This window comes from Pristiophorus japonicus, chromosome 8 (assembly GCF_044704955.1).
Source record: "Pristiophorus japonicus isolate sPriJap1 chromosome 8, sPriJap1.hap1, whole genome shotgun sequence".
Taxonomy (NCBI): Eukaryota; Metazoa; Chordata; class Chondrichthyes; family Pristiophoridae; genus Pristiophorus; species Pristiophorus japonicus.
The window spans coordinates 207,680,233-207,695,848 of record NC_091984.1 but is presented as its reverse complement, the minus strand read 5'-3'; the positions used below and the strand labels follow the sequence as shown (position 1 = coordinate 207,695,848).

The following is a 15,616-nucleotide window of genomic DNA, read 5'->3' as shown; positions in this document are numbered from 1 at the left end:
CAGTCCCACCATCCCGGGAATCAGTCTGGTGAATCTTCGCTGCACTCCCTCAATAGCAAGAATGTCCTTCCTCAAGTTAGGAGACCAAAACTGTACACAATACTCCAGGTGTGGCCTCACCAAGGCCCTGTACAACTGTAGCAACACCTCCTTGCCCCTGTACTCAAATCCCCTCGCTATGAAGGCCAACATGCCATTTGCTTTCTTAACCGCCTGCTGTACCTGCATGCCAACCTTCAATGACTGATGTACCATGACACCCAGGTCTCGTTGCACCTCCCCTTTTCCTAATCTGTCACCATTCAGATAATAGTCTGTCTCTCTGTTTTTACCACCAAAGTGGATAACCTCGCATTTATCCACATTATACTTCATCTGCCATGCATTTGCCCACTCACCTAACCTATCCAAGTCACTCTGCAGCCTCATAACATCCTCCTCGCAGCTCACACTGCCACCCAACTTAGTGTCATCCGCAAATTTGGAGATACATTTAATCCCCTTGTCTAAATCATTAATGTACAATGTAAACAGCTGGGGCCCCAGCACAGAACCTTGCGGTACCCCACTAGTCACTGCCTACCATTCTGAAAAGTACCCATTTACTCCTACTCTTTGCTTCCTGTCTGCCAACCAGTTCTCAATCCACGTCAGCACACTACCCCCAATCCCATGTGCTTTAACTTTGCACATTAATCTCTTGTGTGGGACCTTGTCGAAAGCCTTCTGAAAGTCCAAATACACCACATCAACTGGTTCTCCTTTGTCCACTTTACTGGAAACATCCTCAAAAAATTCCAGAAGATTTGTCAAGCATGATTTCCCTTTCACAAATCCATGCTGACTTGGACCTATCATCTCACCATTTTCCAAATGCGATGTTATGACATCCTTAATAATTGATTCCATCATTTTACCCACAACTGATGTCAGGCTGACCGGTCTATAATTCCCTGTTTTCTCTCTCCCTCCTTTTTTAAAAAGTGGGGTTACATTGGCTACCCTCCACTCCATAGGAACTGATTGAGAGTCAATGGAATGTTGGAAAATGACTGTCAATGCATCCGCTATTTCCAAGGCCACCTTCTTAAGTACTCTGGGATGCAGTCCATCAGGCCCTGGGGATTTATCGGCCTTCAATCCCATCAATTTCTCCTCCTTACTAGACCCTCTGACCCCTTTTATATCCAGAAGGTTGTTTGTGTCCTCCTTAGTGAATAGTGAACCAAAGTACTTGTTCAATTGGTCTGCCATTTCTTTGTTCCCCATTATGACTTCTACTTTAACTGGGACTTGTAAACCCAGACAAGTGGTTGTAATCTTGCCTTTAAATGCAATGAGCAATAATGCCTGTATTGTAAATCATGGAACATTGCTGCATTTTAGCAATTGAGTTAAAAGTATTTTCCAGAATAATTTTAGAAAGGTTAATTGAAATAAGATATTATATAAAGAAATATGCTTTAAACATTATATTCAATCAATATACAATTTGTACAAAAGCAAAATGAAAGTAAATAAAAAGCTTTGTGTATTTCCAATCATTAGGAAACAGTCCTCTTTTCGACAAGCAAAGACACCTATTTTAAGAGAAATCGAAAACAAAGCTATACAACTTACTGTGTAAACAGGCCCTTCAACAGGCCTAATAGTCCAAGAGACACATTTCAGAGCAAACACATTTACCCCGAAGGTTTGTCTCCTGCCTCAACTCAAACAGCAATACATTCACGTTTTCGTGGGAAACCTGAAAACGTTTCAATGTTAAAGTAGATTTAATTATGGAACAAGAGACTTGTCTTTTGTAATTAAATCAAAGAAACATATACTGATTATCAATGGCCCGTGAACGACCTCTGGCAGCAGATCCCATTTCATAGTCCGAGTCACGTTGGCGCCTTGTTGGCACAACCACTGAGCCGCTGCGCCGCAGGCCAGCAAGAGATTCCTCGGGAGGGGGCACTGTGTGGAACACCTGTTCTGGTGCTGGTCTGGAAAGAAGAGTTTCCGATATATTGCAGTTGGAAGGAGCCATGTGGGCAAGACTGGGTTCTGAGTTCCAGCGATGGACAGAAAATGGCAACACTGATGCACTGGTTGGAGAATGGGTTCCTTTGAAAACAAAACAAAGTAATCTTTTAGGAACTGCTAATGTGAATCTTCAAACCACTTCTGGCAAAACCTTGCACTTAAAATGACAAGACTTAACTTTCTGCAGCGAGTTTAATTCATATCTACCGTTCAAATACAGCGACTTCACAACAGTCGATGTATATAAGAGAAGAGATAACCATCCGTGGCTAAGGAAATAAGTGATGGTATCAAATTGAAAACAAGGACATACAATGTGGGAGGCTAGAGGATTGGGAAACTTTTAAAAGCCAGCAAAGAACAACAACAAAAATGATTGATAGAGAGGAAAGATAGATTATGGAAGTAAATTAGCACAAAATATAAAAAGATAGTAAGAGTTTCTACAGGTACATAAAAAAGGAAAAGAGTGGCTAAAGTAAATGTTGGTCCCCTAAAGGTTGAGAATGGGGAATTAATAATGGAGAACTGGGAAATGGCAGAGACAATGAACAAATATTTTGTATCGGTCTTCGTATTGGCACGTAACCGTCAATCTGCTCCTCACCTGAAGTTACTGTACCATTTATGCATAAATAACGGAGCGGATCATTAGCCTTACCGCTATTTTGACAGAAATCAGACCTTTCATCGTCCTTGCCTTGCTCCTTGAAACTTTTAAAGTATGATTTTGGGTGCAAATATCTCAGTGAAGTAAGTACTAATAGAAAAAACTGGTAAGGCTAGTTACTTCTATATTGTCTCTATGAAAAGACTTTTACTCGTTTTTTGAACATGAACAAGAAATCCCCCTAATGAAGTGCATCTGAGTGTCCTTGAAATAAGTGTCGTCATATGCAATAAAACACAAAGATGGTGTTAACTTTCATTATCTAATGCCAGTTACTTTATCTTTGAAGATAAATTCAACTCCTGGTAGCAAAATTGTGAGTGTGCCTCATATTACAACTGTTCACCTTCATGTTCTGCTTCCTCCAAAACAGAAAATAGGAATAAACGGGTCATTTTCAGGTTTTCAGCCTGTTACTAGTGGTGCCTAAGGATCAGTGGTGGGGCCTCAGCTATTTACAATCTATTAATGACTTGGATGAAGGGTCCGAGTGTAACGTATTCAAGCTAGGTGAGAAAGTAAGTTGCGGGGGAAACAAAAATAGTCTGCAGAGGGATATAGACAGGTTAAGTGACTGGACAATAAGGTGGCAGATGAAGTATAATGTGGGGAAATGTAAGGTTATTCACTCTGGTAAAATATTTTTAAATGGGGACAAACTATTAAATGTTGGTGTTTAGAGGGATTTAGGTATCCTTGTGCACGAAACACAGGAAGTTAACAGGAAGCAGTTAGGAAGGCAAATGGTATGGTGGCCTTTACTGCAAGGGGGTTGGAGTACAAGAGTATAAGGATGTCTTGCTGCAATTGTACAGAGTTTGATGAGACCACACCTGAAGTACTGTGCGCAGTTTTGGTCCCAGTACCTTGTATTAGAGTGGATGCAACAAAGGTTCACTAGATTGATTCCTGGGATGAGAGGGTTGTTCGATGAGGAGAGATAACAAGTAGAATGGGTCTTTGGAGCTCAACAAGAGGTGATCTTATTAAAACATAAGATTCTGAGAGGGCTTGACAGTGGATGCTGAGAGGCTGTTTTGCCTGGCTGGTCTCAGGATAAGGGGTAGGCTATTTAAGACTGAGATGAGGAGACAAAGGGTTGTGAATCCTTGGAATTCTCTACCCCAAAAAGCTGTGGATGCTCAATTGTTCAGTATATTCAAGACTGAGACCGATAGATATTTGGACTCTAGGGGAATCAAGGGATATAAGAATCGGATGGGAAAATGGAGTCGAGGTCGATGATCAGCCGTGATCTTATTGAATGGCGGAGCAGGCTCAAGGGGGCGTATGGCCTACTCCTGCTTTTTATGTTCTTAAACCTGCAATACCACCCACCCCACGAGAGGTGCTATTTGGCTCTTGTAACTCATCCTTCCATTAAAAACTTACTGGAAACTGTATCGCAGCCAGAATGACAGATTCTTCAAGAGTGGAGGGGAAGAAATTAAGGAAGGTGGGAGGGGTGGGTTAACCCCAAAAGAGTAACAATGCTGAAATCTACAAAGCAGCCTAAACTCTTAATTCACATTGGCAGCTGAAGAAATTGCTCATTACCTCACAAGCATGCTTGAAAGAGACAAGCAGCATAACAGTTCCCAAGACTGTAAGTTTAAGATTTAGAACAGCATATTTGTGACAATGCTGTAAAATACTAATATTACTCTTTATATCAAATGGCAGTAATCGGTTTTAGTATAAATTTTAAATAAATGCAACTAAGAACAGAAGAAATAGGAGCAGGAGTAGGCCATACAGCCCCTCGAGCCTGCTCCGCCATTCAATACGATCATGGCTGATCTGATCATGGACTCTGGTCCGCTCCCCGTAACCCCTTATTCCCTTATCAGTTAAGAAACTGTCTATCTCAGTCTTAAATTTATTCAATGACCCAGCTTCCACAGCTCTCTGAGGCAGCGAATTCCACAAATTTACAACTCTCAGAAGAAAGTTCTCCTCATCTCAGTTTTAAATGGGTAGCCCCTTATTCTAAGATTATGCCCTCTAGTTCTAGTCTCCCCTATCAGTGGAAACATCCTCTCTGCATCCACCTTGTCAAGCCCCCTCATAATCTTATACGTTTCGATAAGATCACCTCTCACTCTTCTGAGTACCAATGAGTAGAGGCTCATTCTTTCCTCATAAGTCAACCCCCTCATCTCCGGAATCAACCTCGTGAACCTTCTCTGAACTGCCTCCAAAGCAAGTATATCTTTTCTTAAATATGGAAACCAAAACCATATGCAGTATTCCAGGTGTGGCCTCACCAATACCCTGTATAACTGTAGCAAGACTTCCCTGCTTTTATATTCCATCCCCTTTGCAATAAAGGCCAAGATTCCATTGGGCTCCCTGATCACTTACTATATCTGCATACTAACCTTTTGTGTTTCATTCACCAGGACCCCCAGGTCCTGCCGTACTGTAGCACCATGCAATTTTTCTCCATTTAAGTAATAACGTGCTCTTCAATTTATTTCTGCCAAAGTGCATAACCTCACACTTTCCAACATTATACTCCATCTGCCAAATTTTTGCCCACTCACTTAGCCTGTCTCTGTCCTTTTGCAGGGTTTTTGTGTCCTCCTCAGACATTGCTTTTCCTCCCATCTTTGTATAGTCAGCAAACTTAGCTACGTTACACTCGGTCCCTTCATCTAAGTCGTTAATGTAGATTGTAAATAGTTGTGGTCCCAGCACTGATCCCTGCGGCACCCCACTAGTTACGGATTGCCAACCCGAGAATGAACCATTTATCCCGACTCTCTGTTTTCTGTTAGTTAGCCAATCCTCTATCCATGCTAATATATTACCCCAAACCCCGTGAACTTTTATCTTGTGCAGTAACCTTTTATGTGGCACCTAGCAAAAATGCCTTCTGGAAGTCCAAATACATCACATCCACTGGTTCCTCTTTATTCACCATGTCCATTACATCCTCTCAGAATTCCAGCAAATTTGTCAAACATGACTTCCCCTTCATAAATCCATGCTGATTCTGCCTGACTGAATTATGCTTGTCCAAATGTCCTGCTACTGCTTCTTTAATAATGGCCTCCAACATTTTGCCAACCACAGATGTTAGGCTAACCGGTCTATAGTTTCCTGCTTTTTGTCTGGCTCCTTTTTAAAAAAAAAATAAAATAGGGGCGTTACATTTGCAGTTTTCCAATCTGCTGGGACCTCCCCAGAATCTAGGGAATTTTGGTAAATTACAACCAATGCATCCACTATCCCTGCCGTTACTTCTCTTAAGACTCTAGGATGCAAGCCATCAGGTCCAGGGGATTTATCTGCCTTTAGTCCCATTATCCTACTGAGTATCACCCCCTTAGTGATAGTGATTGTGATAAGTTCCTCCCGCCCTATAGCCCCTTGACTATCCACTGTTGGGATATTTTTATTTCTATTTATCATCGTGTAAGCCTGCAGTAGAAAATGTTTAAAATTGCTATTAAAAGAACTCCTGAAATAATACAGAATGTTTGAATTGGTGGCATGTTTGAAAGCAAAGCTTCTTTAGTAAATTAAGTTTACCAAAAGATAAAATCATTTTTGTTAAACTTATTTCAGGTAATTGCTGGCTGCAGACAGGCTTTAGAATATGTGCTCATTCATGCAGTGTTATCACTAATTTGATTTTATGAACTAAGGTATTAAAAACAAACGTGGCTGACACAGCTGTATTGTGATACGCTGCCTGGAATCCAAATTCCCAATCTGGTTAACTAAACATGGCAATTGGTTGCAAATTCCTGAACTACTTATGACTCCTACATCCAGCTCCGTATCATTTCAAGCCTGAAAAGTGTAGTAAGTACTTACAAAGCTCACTATTAAAAGCAGAATATACTCGAGCAGAAGTCACAAACAACTAAAATATTGTGTAAAACATTTGTGTTGGAGTGTATCTGAGATGTAAACAAAGTTGCAGCAATAATGCCTGTGCAGTCTCCATCTTGCCAACCCCGGGAAGTTTAATTTTGCTTTTCTTTGTGCAGATAATCACAATGATAAACATCTTTGCAGCCTTTTGTGCATGTTATCCCAGAATTGCGAATGCGCACCGATCCCATTCTGTGCATGCACGCTGTTACCGAAGCCATGCATGTACAGTACTCAACAATTGTGGCCTGCGCCATGGGCCACACTTTCTTCAGCTTCGTAAGGCGAAGATCACTGGATCCACTGGTGCGGGGGTGGAAACGGAAAAGAGAACAGAGAGGATCGAAAGGAAATTGGATGGGATTGGATGGGGGGGTGGGGGGAGTAGCGAGGAGATCGGAGGGGGAGAGAGAATGGGAATCAGGGGTGAAAGAGAATCGAAGGGGATTGGAAGGAGGTCAGGAACTCAGCAGAGGGCGAGTGTGTAAAGAGCAGGGACAGAACCGTGGGGATGGGGGAACAATGCAATCCAGTCTAAGTAGCGGGGATGAGAACGAGATCGAGATGGTAAGACGGACCAATTTCTTTCAACCCCACTCCCTTTACACCTGCACCAGGTTCTGCCTCTCCTCCCCTAGAGCTAGTTGATTTCTCAAAAAGCTCGGCGCGTGTGTGGTAAGTGACATCATTGGACTGGACGAAATCCTGAAGTCATGACATTGTCACTATTCACTTCATATCCAGTAAACCTGTTAACAATCCGTGACCCACACACAATGCCCCATCTTTGGGGGGAGAGGAGGGGTGATCAAGAACCCAGTTGGGGGTAGGAATTTGTTGGGGGGAGGTCAGGAACCCAGAGGGAAGGAATGTCAGGGACTTGGGCATAAGATCAGGAACGGGATGGGGGGAGAAAGAACGTCTGGAATTTGGGTGGGGGGGGTCAGGAACTTGGGGAGGGGGAGAAAGTGAGAAAACACGTCAGGAATTTGGGGACGGGGGAGGTCAGGAACTTGTTGGGACGGAAAAGATCAGAAACTCGAGGAGGGGGGTTGAAGCTTAGGAACTTCTTGTGAGGGGCAGGAATTTTTTTGGGGGTGCGAGAAGGTCTTAATCAGCGAGGTTGAGCTCTGTTTGGAGTCTGGCAGTCAGAATGGCTCAAATTATACTTTGCAAAGTACTTGATTACTTAAGCAGGCAGAATCGAATTACACATTACAGATAAATGGCTGGGTGTGTCTTGTCCTCCAGGAGGAACAATCAGAAATCAGGACTTATCCTCCAAGGCGACCAATCAGAAATCTGGTGTTGGAAATAAACGCGACCTTTCTTTCTGTTAGTCCTAATTCAGTAGTACAAACATAACTTTGGCACTTCTCGATAACTCTTTCAATTTTAACTTCCAGTGTGTCTCAAATTGTTGTCGGTGTCACTTTCCTGAAATATCAGAAGAATGGCAACAACTGTGCTGGGAGTTAATGAGATCACTAGCCATTCCTCTGGGGCGCAGTGGTTCCTCTGCTGCTGAGGCTCGTAATGGGGAATGTGTGAGATGTTATTTGTGATGGGCAGGCCAGGGCTGAATAGTGGAGACAAATGATTGTTTTAAAAATATAAAGAGTCTTGCTTGACTGCGGTTGGGAGTCAGGATATATTTATGTAGCTCTTTCCCTCAGCAGGTAAAGTTAGTGGGGTGGAGAGCCCACAGTAAGGTAATTTGTCATCAAGCCATCATTTCCCAGACTGTCACTATTATCTCCGCTGGAGATCTTCCCTCCACGTCCTCCAACCTCCGTTCCCCCAACCCCACACAGCCTACTTCTACCTCCTTCCCAAAATCTACAAACAGGACTGACCTGGTAGACACATAATTTCAGCCTGTTCTTGCCCCACAGAATTATTTTTTCCTATCTCGACTTTATTTTTTCTCCCCATATCCAGACTCTTCCCACGCCCTCCATCGCTTGAACAGTTTCTAGTTTCCTGGCCCTAACTGTCTCCTTTTCACCCAGTGACATCCAGACCCTCTACACCTCCATCCCCCACCAGGATAGGCAATAGGCCCTCCGCTTCTTCCTTGAACGGAGGCCTAACCAGTCACCATCCACTATCATCCTCCTCCACCCTGCTGAATTTGTTCTTGCATTGAACAACTTCTCCTTTGACTCCACTCACTTCATCTTTCCTTCCACCCCCCCCCCACCCCCACCCCCAACCCCACCCACACCCTCACCCACTTTCCCTGCCTCTGAACTTGCTTAGAACCAGTTACATCTCTAACTTTTCCAGTTCTGATGAAAGGTTATCGACATGAAACGTTAACTGTTAACTCTGTTTCTCTCTCCACATATGCTGCCTGACCGACTGAGTATTTACAGTGTTTTTGTTTTTTTTATTTCAGATTTGCAGCCTTCTCAGTATTTTGCTTTGGTTTGAGGTAGCTTGTACTGGTTCGTGGAAGACATGGCCTTGATGGGCTGATTGGCATTTTTTCACATCCCACTAAACAATTTACAAGATGCCATTATCAAAGGTGACAGTGCAAATGTTGCTAAATCATTTTGCCACATTGCATTACTGACAATTTACTACCATGTATTCCACACCTCTACCATTAATGGAAGGCTTGAAATGATTTACTGTGCTTATGTATGTCACTAGTACTTAAAATACTTTTCTTAGATATTTTTACTTCTGAGAAACTGGTGAACAGCACTTATTTTTCATTAAGATATTCCTCAGAGACACATTATATGGAATGTTACAGTCCCATATACATGAACAGGACTCAGCATCTCTTTGATATGGTTTATGAACACAATGAGGAAACAGCTTTGTAAGTTTCTCACAGTTCCAAATCAAGTACCATGAACTATCTCCAAATACTGACCAGCATTTGATGATCATCATACAAACATATTTTAACAAGTTTTTAGAATGCAACCCAAGAAATTACAAAGAAAAATGTAAATTTTTCTCTGCATTTTACTCATCTTTTATCATGTTTTATTTTAATTTTATTTAAGAAATATGTTCTTTAGTAAAAGAATATTGCTACAATCATTTAAACTGAAGCTTGAACAGCAGCAAACTCAAATGAAAATGAGTTTTGTTGAGTATTCAGAGACTGATAGAGGGACTGTGAATGAAAACCCCCCACAACTTACATATACACACACAGGAATTGGCAAAGAAGGATTTTCCCACTGTTACGTACAAATAGACTTGCAATGTAAAACTTGCTCGGCAATTTTCTGATGAGATAGTTTCCTCCTGCAGGAAAACCAGCATTGATAAGTGACAATCTGGCAGGAAATGAGGGCAGAGAAAATAATAAAAATCAGACCAAAGCGGTAATTTTCCTGTAATTTTATCCCATGTCCTTTGCCTCCAAGTCTATCTTGTGTGTGAGGAATTTGCCAGCGCAAATACAGCCAGCAAGTCGACTAAGGGGAGAGATCGGAGGAGCTCAAAACATGAGGTGCCCCATGAAATACGCCAGGAATAATTCCTGTTACTGCTAAACCCGTAACTACAACATTTTACAAGTTATAATACTGCCTTTCAGAAAGATTAGAACAGACACTTACAATTTATTTACTTTTTAACATTCATGTTTCATTTCCCCACCTTTCTCCTTCAGGTGAATTATATAGGGCACCTCGTTTTAAATTTGGCGTGCTGCACTAGTATGAAAAAAAAGTGATAAATGTGTATCATGGATTTATTAAATTTACAAAATTTCTCCAACCCATTGTTACTCATTTTTCTCCCTGCTTGATGTTGCTCCTACAACAAGTCACAGAACCATAGAATCATACAGTCAGAAGGAGATCACTGAGTCTGCGACAGCTCTTTCGAAGAGCAATCCACTTGGTCCCTCTCCCCGGCTCTTTCCCATATCCCTGCAATTTTTTTTCCAAGTGTTTATCAAATTCCTCATTGAAAGCTACCATTGAATCTGTTTCCACCACCCCATCAATCAATTTTCTCACTTCCTATTTTATTTGCAGTGTCACCCACATCATGAATAAAGTAACTTGACAGCAAACTCCTTCAACTAAAGGAAACACTATTACATTTATAATTTTCAAAGATCTTAAATTTGTTAATATCATCTCTCTCCTATTATTCGCTTTTCCTGAAGGTATGCGATGCATCCTTCTTTGGTTCTTTTGCCAATCACCTTAAACCTGTGTCCTCTGATTATCGACCCTTCAGCCATTGGGAAGTTTCTCTTTATTTACTCTATCTAAACACTTCATGATTTTAAACACTTCATACCCGGGCCAACAGGAAAGGAGCCATGTTCCTCCCCTCTGTCCATTCCATCCTATACTAGCTGCTAAGACCCCTGACTTTGCTCCCTAGCTATCTGGGAGTACCTCTCCTCCCCATGGTTTGGTTGAAACAAACAGCACACTGTTGAGAATCATAGGCCTTCCTACTATTTGGAAGATCTCATTAATTATATCAAGACATTTCCTGTGTCAATTGAAACCGAGAACTAAACAAAGCCAGAGCACAAAAATAAATGACAAATCGGAAGAGTATTCCAACATGTAAACATTTATCTCAGCTACAGAAAGTATGTGCTTCAGATAAAGTTCTCAAAGAAACGGCTGACTAGGGTTTGAACTTATCCATGTTGATATAGTGCGAGGCAGGTTACAAAGGCTGAAACCTATATGTATCTGGAGTGGGTATCTGTAGAGAGACTCCACTTTCAGTTATCTGTCTACAAACCTCAACAACATAGCAGCAGCAAATACTGACGTCCACTGTTTTCTGATTGTTACTGTGCTCAAAGTGCTGGGGAATTAAACACTCTCCCATTTCAGGCATCTACTGTCAGTGTGGTTCCCCTTTCTCTTTCCCAACAATGTGCCCCTCAGGTCAAACCACAGAAGTGGCGTTCTTCCCCCCTCACGCCCCCATTTTCCACACCTAATCGGCCTTGTGCCCATCCAAGTGGCATTAATAATTAAGTGGCAAATTAGAGTCAGTTTTGTGCTGTAAGCCATTGTCCTGCAAGAGCTGGATTGAAAATGGCCAAACTCATTTCACAATCTCTCTCAGCAAAGGAGACTTCCATCCACTGTCTAAAGGAAAAGCAATGGCCTGGATTTTGCTGTTGCAATAACGGCAAAACTATCAGCGTTTGCAATCATTACCCTGTGAAACTGGCAACTTCTGGCGTCCGCACGTGTAGTTAAACGTGGAACTCCAGAAGTTGCTGTTAGTGATTCTCTGCTGCTCCACAGGGTGCGCTGTTGAGCTCCACGTAAACGGCAATCTTTGAGAAATCACTGAAACGACGAGAACTTCCCCTTTTACGCTGTAATATCGCTGTTGAAAACCCTCAAGAAAGTTAAGTCTTGTTCAATGAGGTGTAACTGGGTTTTCAATGGCATACTATGTCCAAATTACTGCTGATCAACCTCTCTAGCCCTGAAAAACTAATTTTATATTTGTGGATTGTCAATTTTCTTCATAACAATAAAAATTCCATATTTTTTGATATTTCAACTTCTACCTTAATCCCATGTGCACATCCCAATCTGTATTTCACTCTCTGTAAGATGATTAAAAAGTGAAGGACAATCAGTGCATTTTACTTCCTGGTTTGCTGTCTGAGAAGTCTGCAATGTGATTGGTTGCTCAGCCTGCTTGATGACATTACTGTTGCTGGATGCTGGAAATCCCTAGACTTGGTGCCAGATTCAAATTAACATTGGGAAATGTGAAAGCGATGCCCCAGAGATCGCTAGATCTTTGTGGGCAGCTTTCTTCGAGCTCAACGGTGAGTGCTGTCACTTCGCCACTGACCACAAAATCCAGGCCAATAGCTCCTGATCAGTGTGAACACAGAAATTACACTATTGCCAAAATATGATTTTAATGATCCTTCAAATATTTAATTACTACAGGAGGGATGTGAGTCACAAATTATTGCAACATTAAAAATAGTTTCACAAGTTCTTTTCTAGTCTACATTAATTAGACTGTCTTTTGTATTATTTTAATTTATGCCTCATCGTTTTTAGTTTCATATTCAAAGCTGTTATTTTGCATCATGCCATATGTTGCAAATGGCTATCTTTACAGCTGTGTGTGTGTGTGTGTGTGTGTGTGTGTGTGGGGGGGGGGGGGGGGGGGGGAGGGAGGCCTCAGAGTGCCAAAACTAAAAATTACATAGCCTTTATTATATTCTCTCCCCATTTTAATCCTAAAATCCTTCATACTGTCTTCTGACCAGTTCCTCTTCAAACAGAAAAATGCAGCAACTGGGGCACCGCACTATGGACATCTCCAATGCAGTTATCATTATTGTGCTGAAACATCCTGACACCACCCCGACCCCGGCACCCATCCTCCTCCTCACCCACTAAATATATAATCACCTTGTACCTTGGCTGAGAATTAGCAAGTACAAACAATGATGGCCAGGTAAAGACCCTCTGGTCCATCCAGCCTGTCCCACACAACTGCGATACATTGTGCATCACAACATATACTCTCCACCCCACCCAAAACCATGTGATCTCCTGGGAGATGCAGAAAACCAGATTACAAACCCAGGCCAATTTTGGGGGGGAAAAATCTGGGAAATTCCTCAACGACCCATTGAGGTGATCTAAACTAGTCCAGGAGATCACTCGCAGTAGAATGAGGGTAATAACATTAATGACCAGATGAAGCTGGGAATTGAATACAAACTCTTCAGATGCATGTGCATTAGATTAAGCCCCGCTAAGGTTAAGCTTAATAAATAATCTTTTATAAGTACAGCATTCATTCTACACTTTTTACAGACAAATGAATTTTATCATAATTACTTTTTTTTTTGATAATTTAGTTGAAAATACTGCAGGCCCGATATTTACACCACACTGGATGCTAAAACATGAGGCTGTTAGTCACTTAAATGTACGATTTTACTGTCGATTACCTTGTTGCAATGTTACATTATTTTATCTGAATATATAAAAAGATTAATCACAAAAACAAACTTCTAAAAGTTGGTTGCATACAACCCCACCCTCTCACCCTTCCTGCGCTGTGTGATTGTGACACCAGCAGCCTTGTCTTATTTGTACTTGTACCTTCAAGAGTAATCCCTTCACCTACCCCCTACATTGCAAGTGGGATATCTCCAGAACACCAGAATATGTGTTCATGAGCAGAATGTACAATTTTTTTTACCCACATCATAATTTGTTACCCACTGAATACTGACAGCACACAAGCAGTACAGATCCTGTGTTTTGCACTAAAATGATTCTGCTCTCAGAGCATCTAGGCTGACACTCCAGTGCAGTACTGAGGGAGTGTGCACTGTCGGAGGTGCCGTCTTTCGGATGAGACATTAGAGCGAGGCCCCATGTGCTCTCTCAGCTAGATGTAAACGATCCCATGGCACTATTTTCAAAAAGAGTAGGGGAGTTATCCCCGGTGTCCTGGCCTGGCCAATATTTATCCCTCAATCAACATCACAAACAGATTATCTGGACATTATCACATTACTGTTTGTGGGAGCTTGCTGTGTGCAAATTGGCCGCCACGTTTTCTACATTACTACAGCGACTACACTCCAAAAGTACTTCATTGCTGTAAAGCGCTTTGGAATGTCCTGAGGTCATGAAACAGAGCTTTATAAATGCAAGTCTTTTTTGCATATTAAAGCCTCAAATCCTTCAGTTATTAGTGGGTGATTTTAGATTCATTCCTTGAAAATGCAGGGAAGTGAAAACGTCCACAGCAACTAGTTTGAGTAGATTCACCTACCACAGCTATACCCGCTCGTCTGCGGACGTTAATCCGTGCACTCACTGTACAGATTGCAAAGCCAGCTGTTCCACTTCCAGTGAAGTAGACCAAGGAAGTGATACTCTATCAGAAAGAGTAACGCTGCATCATACGTGAATGAAAGGTCACACTGAAGCAGAGGCTGTGGTGAGTGGTTATGGTAAGATGTTCTGGTTATGAGATTACATTTACTGAATTTGGAAGAGGAAGTGAGAACTGAGAAAGCTTCACCTGTTCTCGACTCTACAAAGACATTTCCTGTCATCAATATACATAAAATCAATATATAAATGTTGTTGAATCATAAAAATCTAGAATGAAATATAGAATAGCACAGCTAATTGTCAGACAGCAGTAGGAATCGAAAATTCAATTAATGCAGCGTATATTGGAGTCAGGCTACGTAATAAGTACATGTCCAATACAAAGCTTTGTGATCATTGCTGTTTCATATTAAAATTCATCCACAACTCCGCTGCACGACTTTGAATGGAGAATATTCTATTAACTAGGAGTCCTACAGATTACATGCTGAACAAGGGGAGGAGAAATCACTACAAGTACACAAAAGAACAAATGGTGCTTTGTAACCCTGAGTTACAAATTCTCACACCATGAGAGAGAAGCCACACCATACCCACTCAGCATTCCATTCTAGATCTTTCTGTGACATGCAGATTAAGCATGTTATTGCCATGCACTACTCAGTAAGCAAAATATCACATTTCTGCATTAAAGAAATGGTTTTCGGGCATATGCCAAGGAGATCGTCAGGAAATGTGACGTCGGCAGAATGGGTGTAATTTTGGGTGCAATCTTCACGTATCGCCTCCTGCAAGAAATTCCAGGCTGGGCTGGGGAAAGAACGAGCCTGATGGGCCAAATGGTCTTTTCTTTGTCCCTGCATTTTTCTACAATATGGAAACTGTAAAGACGGTTCCAATTCAAAACACCGGGGGTGGCATAGCATAGCTCGCTGATTCACAACTGTACCATCAAAAGTGGCACCGAGATGGGGCAAAACATATCTTGCCAGGAGAGGTAGAAAATCAAAATTGTCCTGCAAAGGCAGTGTTCCTACATCCCCTCCGACCCAGGAAAATGTGCATTGATCAGAGTGCCTGGAAGGGACATGTTACTTATATTTTAAGTAGGGAATGACTTTTTTTTTTAAATGAACTTAAAATGCTGGCCTCACATTTATACAGGTTTTATGCTGGC

General features: G+C 41.7%; 1 protein-coding gene across 3 annotated transcripts in view; it reads right to left on the bottom strand.

The window, feature by feature from the left end:
* Positions 1-15,616, bottom strand: part of sh2b3 (SH2B adaptor protein 3) — a 238,434-nt gene that overhangs the window by 4,443 nt on the left and 218,375 nt on the right. For 2 of the 3 annotated variants that reach the window (XM_070887858.1, XM_070887857.1), the window contains exon 8: positions 1,434-2,112. In XM_070887858.1, coding sequence (XP_070743959.1) covers positions 1,814-2,112 — 299 coding nt within the window. In that variant the 3' untranslated portion in view covers positions 1,434-1,813. Of the gene's footprint in view, positions 1-1,433; positions 2,113-15,616 lie in introns of those variants that run through there. The other variant, XM_070887856.1, reaches the window with a different exon arrangement.